This window comes from Pinus tabuliformis, chromosome 8 (assembly GCF_031772625.1).
Source record: "Pinus tabuliformis cultivar Carrire ecotype Pingquan chromosome 8, CPIR1, whole genome shotgun sequence".
Lineage (NCBI taxonomy): Eukaryota > Viridiplantae > Streptophyta > Pinopsida > Pinales > Pinaceae > Pinus > Pinus tabuliformis.
The window spans coordinates 932,101,998-932,112,368 of NC_142294.1; the positions used below are offsets into that span (position 1 = coordinate 932,101,998).

At 40.4% G+C, this 10,371-nt stretch overlaps 1 protein-coding gene across 1 annotated transcript; it reads left to right on the top strand.

Moving 5' to 3' along the window:
- The first annotated feature begins 3,838 nt into the window (after positions 1-3,838).
- Positions 3,839-6,250, top strand: LOC149238575 (uncharacterized). Its single transcript, XM_089369612.1, has 2 exons — positions 3,839-4,732; positions 5,003-6,250. The coding sequence occupies exons 1-2, from the start codon at positions 3,839-3,841 to the stop codon at positions 6,248-6,250; spliced, it is 2,142 nt and encodes a 713-aa protein (XP_089225738.1).
- Positions 6,251-10,371: the final 4,121 nt, after the last annotated feature.

Genomic DNA, 10,371 nt, shown 5'->3' on the forward strand with positions numbered 1-10,371 from the left:
TCCTATCAAGGGCGGGAAGATTGATTCTCATCAAAGCAGTCCTTGAAGCTACCCCTGCTTTTTGGATGTCATTGACATGGATCCCCATGCGAATTCTCAACAGAATACAAAAAGTTTGTGGCCATTTTCTATGGAAGGGTTGGAAGGATGGGAAGCCTTTCGCCTGGGTTAAATGGAGCAAAATTGCAATCCCCAAAAATGGGGCGGTTGGGGACCCAAACATCTTCCGGCATTTGTTCAAGCGCTAGCCGCAAAACAAGGGTGGTCTCTCCTTAAACACAAGAGTCTTTGGACGGAGGTTATCTACAACAAATATATTTGGCCCAACTCAATTATGGATTGGATAAGGCGCCCCACTTGGAGCAGAAAAGGAATCTCTGTTATTTGGAGGGCCACACTTATACATTGCCCATCATTAAAGATGGACTCGTCTAGAAAATCGGAAATGGAGCAGCTACGCGCATTGAGATCGACCCCTGGATTGGCAGTGGGAATGCTTATCAACTCCCTCTGGAGCTTATCACATTTTTAAACAATATTGGCATCCTGTACATTTCGCAACTTGGCGATCAGAGAAACACATCCTTCTTGTCACAAGCTTGGCACTCTGGGATCGAGTGGAATATCCCAATTCAATGGGATGAATCGTGGAAAAACTACATACAAGCTCTGATTGAGTCCCATGTTTGATTAATTGAAGACGAGGATGAGCTAATATGGGGTCATTCCAAAAAGGGTTTATACTCTTCCAAGCAGGGCTACGACATCATTCAAGCTCAAACAAAACCGGAAAGACTGAAAGGTTGGTGGATTCATCTCTGGAAATTGAAAGCTCCCCCGCGAACAAGACTCTTGATGTGGAACATCCTCGAGGATAAACCACCTATCAGAACTGTTCTTAGAAAAACAGCCTTCATAGGACCCTCATGGTGCGTCCTCTGTCATAAGGGGGAGGAATCGAATCTACACTTATTCCTCACTTGCCCCACAACTAAGACGCTTTGGTCGCAGGTCCTGCTATCTCTCAACATTAATCAAATTTGGTATGGTGAAGATATCCACAATGCCTAGGATAATTGGTGGGGTGGTGCAAATAACCCAAAATTAAGGAACTTATCGCTTCTGGTCTCTTGGTATATTTGGCTGGGGCGCAACTGTATTATTTTCCAAGACAGGCCTATAAACTAGGTTCTGACCCCATCCAAGATTGTTTCCTTCGTGGTACGAGGAAATAAATATTAGCTGAAGAAATCGTCAGCGGACCTAGAAATTGAAATCAAGAACTAATTGACAAAACTCGGCCCTGGGCATATTTTGATGGGGCTGCACTGTGGGGTGGCATAATTTTCCATCTATCAGACACACTTTTTCCAGATTCACATTGGCTTGGGCGAAGACACAAACAACGTCGCAAAACTGATCTCTCTTTGTCACTTTCTTTATTTTGCTATTCTCAAACAATGCAAACATATTCAAATATTTGGGGATTCCAAAAATGTTATAAATTGATTTAATGATGTAGCTATATGTCATGTATTTTTTCTAAGAATTATAATGGATGAAATTGTTTTTTTCAAAACATATATTGACCCTATCTTATGCTCTCATATCTACAGGGAGCGCAATGAAAGTGCGGACAAGCTTTCGAAAAAAGCAACAAATCGTCCTCAAGAAAATCGCTGATCATTGAACATTCACTAAAAAGAACTTACTAGTTCTTTCACAGGCCATATATAGAACATGAACTTTGGAGGGGAAACAGCCCCTAGATTCACAACAGATTTTGATTATAAATTCTAGTTATGTAATGAATGTAATTAATACTTTTGAGTTTCTGAACAGTTATTACCTTTAATGACATTTTGATAGCTAATAGCATTAGCTAAACAGTACACCCTACTTGGTCTACTCGGTACCTATTTTTGAACTTCTAACCAGTCACAGTTTGCATATGCCTATGGTCATCTACAGCATGTAATTTCAGCAGTTAATGAAATTAGGATATTTTCTCCACGAAAAAAAGATCTGCCTTTTCATTGTCAAGATAAATGGTTTGACTCGTCTCCAAAAACTCAGCTTCACAATTTCGAGACTAATTAAACACCTTGGCAACTGGAAATACAATGCCCATATGCTGGTGAATTCTCTCCTTGCATGTATTGGCTATTTGTAATGATAGCTGGTATGACCAATGTCAAATTCCGCAGGAGCCTTCCCACAATTTCTACACAGCTGGTCACGTACTAGCTACATTCGATCGGTCCCACCCCACACATCGCACAATTTTGTACACGGTCCATGAACTCGGCTCTCAGTTTGTCTCCAGCGAGTCTTTGCGGCTCTTCCAGAAGCGAATGACGGCATGTCTTTGTGGCTCTTCCAAAAGCGAATGACAACTGAGAATGTGATTTCGTTCTTGCTTGACGGCTTACCAATACGCCCACATGTAAATGTTCGACCATAAAAGCAGAATCCTCCATGCGCTCTCCGTTGGATGAATAAAACAACAGGCTCGATCTTCTTGAGTGAATTCGGCCACTTTTGTGAAAATATGCATGCCCAGAATTGCCTTGGGCCTCAGAGATCTTGAAATGGTAGTCGCTCCTTCAAAAGAAATTTTGTTTTCGACTCTTTGCAATATTTGACGACAATCACAATGATAAAGATATATTCGTGCCTGGCGACGGCTTAGTACTCTGCAATCTCTTTGTGTCTTTAGCGATTAGCTGTTAGTATCATCGAAAGGAGGTGTTTCAGAGATTAGAGGGGCCTTAGTTCTTTTGAACTACGTCATCTTAGGTCTTCCATTCTCCCCAGTTACTTCATCTCTGCTATCTTCTCAGGTAAGCTTCTCCTTAGGGTCTTGGTCCAATTGTAACGGGTTTTAGGACGTGCAGAACTTCCTGGTATCGTCTCTGTGAGGGAGAGCTTTCTTTGGTTAAGGCCTTTATCAGGAATGCTGGATGATTGTTATGTTGTATCTCTTTTTTGACGCTGTATGGGAGATGGCTTCTCTGGTTCTGGCTCAAGTTTGCTACTTCCTGCACTCTTTGCTCAGCTTGCTGGCGGCTCCAGGAAGTCTGTATGAGGGATAAGTAATTAATTCCTCAAAGGGCCTAATTAGGGGCGACTCAATTCCTAGACATTCCGAACCTGTACTGCAGCTTTTCGATGTTTTAGGCTCTTTCTCTGGGTATTATTCAATCCTCTCTGCCAGTCCACCCTGGATCGAATCTGCGCTGGATTTTTTGTAATCCTCTTGGGTTCAGAAGTAGCTGGAGGAATAAATAATGACTGACACTTCTGATCTCGAGGCGATGATTCAAGTAGCGATTCAGGCAAAATCGGCTCATAAATCTGACAGAGGGGATTCGAGTGGCATTCCACGCTGAAGGAGATGCTCATTCATCCCTTGGTCCCACAAAATGAAAGAGGAGGCCTGTTAAATGAAAAATGTCATATTTCGAATAGTCAACTCGGAAAGGATATATCACAAAAGTCTTGGCAAGAGATCCGTCACAAGGGAAACAACAAACCAGTCAAGACTATTCCCCCTCCCGCTGCCATCAGCATTAACAGTAGTCATCTGTCAGAACGCATTGAGAGTCTTCAAACTAAGGCTTTAGTTGGGAGATGGCATTTCCCGGAATTAGACGATGCGAAAATGAGATGCTGGCTTGAGCAGCAATGGAAGCCTTTAATTGGATATGTGCCGATTATCTCCAGGTTATTAAAAGAATGGTACTGCTTCCATTTTCTAAACTCAGTTGACCTGGAAATCATCCTAAAACATCAATGGGTTTATAAAAGAAGCTTCTTGGCCTTACACAGATGGTACATGGGCTATAATCCATTGAAAAACATTCCATCTAATAACTTAATTTGGGTCAAGCTACCCGGCTTACCATTAGAATTGTGGTCAAAGGAAATGCTAGCTGAAATTGGTAATGCAATCGGAAGATGCGTATATGTGGACCCTTGGGTGTTAGGTGAAAAAGACAAACGGATAGCATGGATATTGATAGATAAACCTTTCAGAGGGGGTTTTTCGGCTCACATAGACATTCAATGGAGGGACTCAAAAATCAGGCAAAGGCTCGATTTCTGGGGGATTCCCTTTAGGTGCTCAGTTTGCCATCGCATTGGGCACCTAATCAAGAACTGTCCAAGACGACTACCTACTAATCGAAATCAGCACAGTCATCAAAGATATGCTACAAAGCCCATCAAAAGCTCATCCCTGGAAGGGGATTCTGAGATTTCGTCACCCGCAAAGAACAAGTCGCTTATGGTTTTTGATGACCATCCGGACATTGCAGAGAATGACCTTCGACTCTCATCCCATTTGAAAGATCCAACTCCATCCATGGAACCTGTCTCGGACCACAATATACCTATCTCTATGCCCCCTCTGGAGCCTGCTTCGGACCACGAGATCCCATGCTCGAGTCCGTCTCCGCATCCTCTCTATGGAACCATTAATGACAATTTGTTCAATTCATCCTCTACTCCTTCTCAGAATAACAAAAATCTGTCATCAGATAGAGGAAAAGAAATTATGATTTCACCTACTCCTGCTAACTCGCCTAAGTCATCGCCTTTGAATTCGGTAGACAGTGATTTGGAGTTCCTGCTGAACAAAAAATCACTACAGCTCAGGGAGCTTACAATTCACAAGCCCCATTCTCATCCATCCCCTCAAATCAGTCCGAAGTCGGCCAAAAATATAACGGTGAGAAGGAAAACAAAAGGGGGAAGCAGGCATTTCAGTGGGAGAGGGTAGGGTAGGGGGATCCGCAATTTATCTCTGGTTGAAGTCCCAATTATAGACATGACTGAAGACATGCCTCTTAGAGCATGTAAGGCTGGGAACTCTCCAATATGAATTTTGCAATTTCCATGAATATTAGAGGATTGGGGGCAGACCCCAAATTTTTGGCATTAATTTTATTTTTATTTTTATTTTATTTTCTCTAAAGATCCTAAAATGATTCTAATACAGGAGACAATGCATGATGCCTCTGCTGCGATTTCTTATTTTAGGAAGATGTACCCTTCATGGCACATCTCAGCCACTGAAGCGAAGGGGCTCTCGGGAGGGCTAGCAGTTCTTTGGGACCCATCTTGGATCAAGGCGAAAACTTATAGATGTCTGGCAGGAATTTTAATTTCTGCAAAAATAAGAGGACATAACTCTCCCATTAATATTCTCAATATATATGCACCCTACAGGGACAGAATGCTCTTCTGGGAGAAAATCTTGGATTCTGAAATTTTTGATGTGGAAAATTTATTGATTGCAGGTGACTTAAACCTCACTTTAAGCATGGACGAGATATGGGGCAGCAAAAGGAAAAAAGATCCTCTAGCTGAAAGGCTGAAAAATGAATTTCTTAAAAGAAATTTAGTGGACGTCCTTCCTCCTCAAATGAGGCCGACTTGGGAAAATGGCAGAAATGATGAAGCCTATGTTGCAAAGAGACTGGACAGGTTCCTTATTCATGCTAGTGTGATTGATTGTTTGGGTATGCCATTCTCATCAATAGAAAACATTTTCATTTCAGATCATAGGCCAATCATGTTAGGCTGGAGGGAAAGAAGCTTCAGGAAAGGATACTCATTCAAGTTTAATAGCTCTTATTTGGAGGATCTGGGATTTAACGATATTATTAAAAAATCATGGTCTGAGCTGGCAAATAAGCCTTCCACGATCTTGATGACCTTTAAGGAAAAAATGGATTATATGCGGAGGGTTGTGAAAAAATGGCAATATGAGAAAAGACAATCAAATAGGAAAGAACTAAGAAGTATTCAAAGAGCTTTAGATATGGCATCGAGTGCTTTTGCCTCTCAGAGTTTGTCACTGGAGTCGAGATGCCTCATAAAGGAGCTGCAAAAAAAGAAAATTAAAATTATGGAACTAGAGGAATCCTATTGGCGGCTAAAAAGCAAAGCGACTTGGATTAAAGAAGGGGATAAAAATACAAAGTTCTTTCACAATTTCGCAAACGCCAGGAGAGAAAAAAATTCCATATGGAAGATAAAAGATGGCAATGGTCAGCTCATTTATTCCCAGCAAGATATATCAAATGAGGCAGTAAGATTCTTTGGGAAGCAATATCAAAGGTCTGAAAAATGTAACTTTAAGGACATCCTATGGGGCATTGAAATCTTCCCAAAGATGTTTGATGAAGAATCAAATGATAGAATTTTTCAAAAATCTCTGAGGAAGAGCTGCTTGGGGTTATGAAGTCATTTAAATCTGATAAATGTCCAGGGTCGGATGGCTGGACAATTGAGTTTTTTACTCATTTCTTCGACCTGTTCAAAGGGGATTTGCTAAAAATGGTTGAGGGTTCAAGAATAACGGGCAATATAAATTCAAAGGTGGCATCCACCAATATCGCCCTCATCCCAAAGAAAGATGAAACTGAGTCTTTTATGGATTTCAGGCCGATCTCTCTATGTAATATTTCTTATAAAATCATTGCGAAAATAATCGCAGAAAGGATAAAAATTTCCTTATCAAATCATATTTCATCAGAACAACATGCATTTCTGAAAGGGAGGAACATACCAGATGCAGTGGCAAGCACCCAGGAAGGACTATTTTCTATTTAGAAAGGGAAAAGGAATGCAGTCATCCTCAAGATTGATCTCCAAAAGGTATACGACTTCCTCGATTGGGGATTCCTTAGGTGCTTATTGGTAAAGATTGGCCTAAATGCCGGTATGACAAACTGGATAATGGCGTGTGTTGAGATGGTGAATTTCTCGGTGATCATAAATGGAATTCCTTCCCCTTTCTTTTCTGCCTCCAGAGGTCTCCGACAAGGATGTCCCTTATCGCCACTTTTATTTATACCGGCCATGAATACTCTTAGTCTTCATTTAAATAAAGCTATTGAAGAATCCAGAGTTTCTCCGCTTAAAATTTGCAGGGGAATCTCGATATCTCATAACCTGTTTGTTGATGATATCATAATGTTTGGAATGTTGTGCAAGATAACATGGTCATGTTACTTCGAGATCTTAGACAACTTTCAAAAAGTAACAGGCCTTCATATCAATTTTGATAAGTCTGTATTTTTTCATAACGAACCGAGCCAGGATATGATTGATTGGCTGGTGGACCTGTTTGGAATCAAAGCCCATCCTATCGGGTGTGGGTTGAAATATTTGGGCTTTCATCTAAAAGCCGTAGGTTATAAAAAGGCAGATTGGGGATGGATGTTAGACAAATTTTACAAGAGGATTTCCGTGTGGCAGTATAGATATCTATCTCTTGGAGGCAGAATGATCCTTGCCCAGTCGGTTTTAAATCACGACAAACTTTATTTGGGGAGACCAAGTGGGGAAAAAAATACCATCTCTCATCTCTAGCCAACATTTCCAAACCAAAGAAACTCGGAGGCTGGGGGCTCTTAGAATTGAAATCTTTTGGCAAGGCTTTACTATGCAGGACTCTATGGAGAGGCATTTTTGAGGAGGGTCCGTGGAGTAACATTATCCGTTTCAAATATCTAAGAAGGAAGAGCTTGGCATACTGGCTCAGGAGAAAGCAATTAGGCTCTTCTAGGGGATCTCCTATTTGGCAAAGCCTTCGGAAAATTGGCAAATTTTTTCTAGAAAATTTATTCTGGCATTTCCAAATAGGTAAAAATATTCTCATTGGAAAAGACTGTTTTATGAGCGGTTCTGAAGTGATTGAGATTCAGAATTCTCTGCTAAACTTTCTCCACAGAAAAGGTATTTTTTATTGGGAGAGTCTTATTGCTGAATGGAATGGTCCCATCCCCCTATGGAAGGAAGCTGAACATATGGGGATGACTGAAGACATAGCTTTGCAGTGGGACAAAATCAAATTACGACTCAGGAACTGTGGAATCTTTCGATCAAAGGAACATGATAATCTCATCTGGAGAAGTTCTAAGGTTTTATATGAGGTCCAAGTAAAAGATGTTTACAAGGATCTGATTAGCAAAGGTCCTTCTCTTCTCAAGCCATCCTTTCCGCCCATTCTATGGAAAACAGGTTGCCCCTCAAAATTGATCCTGTTTTCTTGGCTGGCATTTCACAATAGGAATCTTTCTTGGGATAATTTAAGAAAGCGTGGTTGGCAGGGACTGGGTGTTTGCTCCATCTGTTGGGCTGAAGAAGAAACCAATTTCCACGTCTTCTTTGACTGCAAGAAGACTCGTCTTCTGTGGTGGAATCTGGAGAATACCCATGGTCTCCAACACTTGTCTCAATCTTCTATTGCTGATGCGTTCTTATGGTGCAGCCTTCAAAAGAAATCATGGAGATCATTATTCATCATTACGATATGGTGCATATGGAAATGGCACAATAAGGTTGTCTTCAATGGTAAGGTCCCCCAGTTCATGGAAATTTTATCCTCCATCATTTCTATATTTGAATCAATCTCGCAAAGCACTTCCAAGGTGCCAGTTCAGAAAGAATGTGTGATTCAACAGGACATATTTGATATGCCGAGAGCCTTCTTTGACGGGGCTGAATAGGATGGCCAATGTGGCTGCAGCGTTTTTATAGTGGTAAATGAAATCTGTCATTTTCATCTGTTTTGGAATGGAGGCAGTGGTTCAAACAGTAAGGCGGAAGCGATGGCCCTTGCTGGCCTTCTTCATCTTTGTCTTTTTCTCGATCTCCAGGATGTTTCCATATTTGGTGATTCTAAGGTCTTGGTTGATGGCCTCCGTGGTAAGATCATTATAAGGAATCCGCAGCTCTCTGGTTGGATTGAGAGGATTAATTTTTTATGGAATAGATCTAAGGGTGTGTCCATTCATCATATCAAGAGGGATCTTAACCATGCCGCAGATGATTTATCCAAAAAGGGTCTCCGGTGGCTCCAGGATTATGGTTTTTGCAGGTTTCTTTTGAGGGCAATATTATATCTATTCAGGACTTTCTCCCTCCTGATTTCTTATCCTTGTTTTGATTCTAGCTCTTTCATCTTTCTCTGGTTTTGTTTCTAGAAAACTCTGATATTTCTCTCTGGTAGATGAAGGTTTATCCGCTAATCTTGTTGTTCCAGTGATCGCAGGTTCTTCATGAGTGTTTACATTATCCTGTTGCTGGAAGCAGTGTTCCAGGACCGGCTTCTTTTTGCTGTCTGCGATTTGCTTTGGACTGCGTGTCCGCTATAGCTTCAATCCTTTAATGTCTGTAGATGTTTGGCTTCATTAGGCAGTCTGATTCAAATACTGTTCAATCTTATTGGGAATTTGTTTGGGTTCCTATTGTGGGCTCATATATGTGGAGCATTTCTGTCTTCCAGTTTTGGCTTGTGCCTTGGGGATAAATATCTCGTATGTTTTTAAGTTATGTATGAAGTTCAGATAAACTGATATAATGTTCTTGTTTTTATTACTGATATAAATGAAATATAGTTTTTTTCGGCCTGAAAAAAAAGATATATTCGTGCCTCAAATAATTCGCTTAACTTGGCCTTGTAATGATTTTTACGACCACAATATTTTGACCTCACAATATTCAAAGACCCCACCTTCAGTTTGCTCATGTCCCTTTTCCTCTCAAATAAATCGAAATAATTTAATATCATTCCATCATAAAGCTTGGTCCTGCAAATAAATACTTGGGATTTTTAGATTTATTGCACACATATAAGGCAACGTTTGTGGGTAACTTATTAAAGATGCGACAAAATAGATCAACAACAAAAAAGTTCTTTAGTGATAATTTGGCTTCTCCAACACTTATATTAACTCCATCAATCTTCCTCCACAATTAAAACCCACTAATATCCCAAACGGGAAATTTTGCAAAATTTTCAACAAAATTCTTCACAGAGAAATTTCATTCATCCAACATAAGATTGCCATGTAAAACATAACAAGTAAAGTGTTGCAATTCAACAATATGATGGATATAAATAAGAGGAACAAAATAATCCCAACTTTATTATAATAGATAATCTCCGGTTTACATGCTGCTAAAACCAAAATAGTTGAGAGGAAATGTTGGCCTCCAAGATAATCTGTTGCACTGCACCACCCCTCCAAACTGACATGAAATGCACTACTAAGCTCTCTTGTGAATTCTAAATGAATTCACCAAGGAGAGATGGGTACTCGCCCAATCTCACTAAATCACCTGAAGGTTTTCGTTACCGTTGAAGTAGAGAACCGGGTCCTCCAACCTCTCATACAAGAAGAAATATCAAATCCAAGGTGTCCTCTAATGGGTTCCTCCTCCTATTTTATATATCTAATGGACCCCTCTAGAAGCTCCTATTTTATTATTATTTTAATCATTAAGCACATTTCCCTTAATTAAAATATCATTTTAATGTGGGTAATTGGTAAATTAGCCACCATGCCTCCTTGG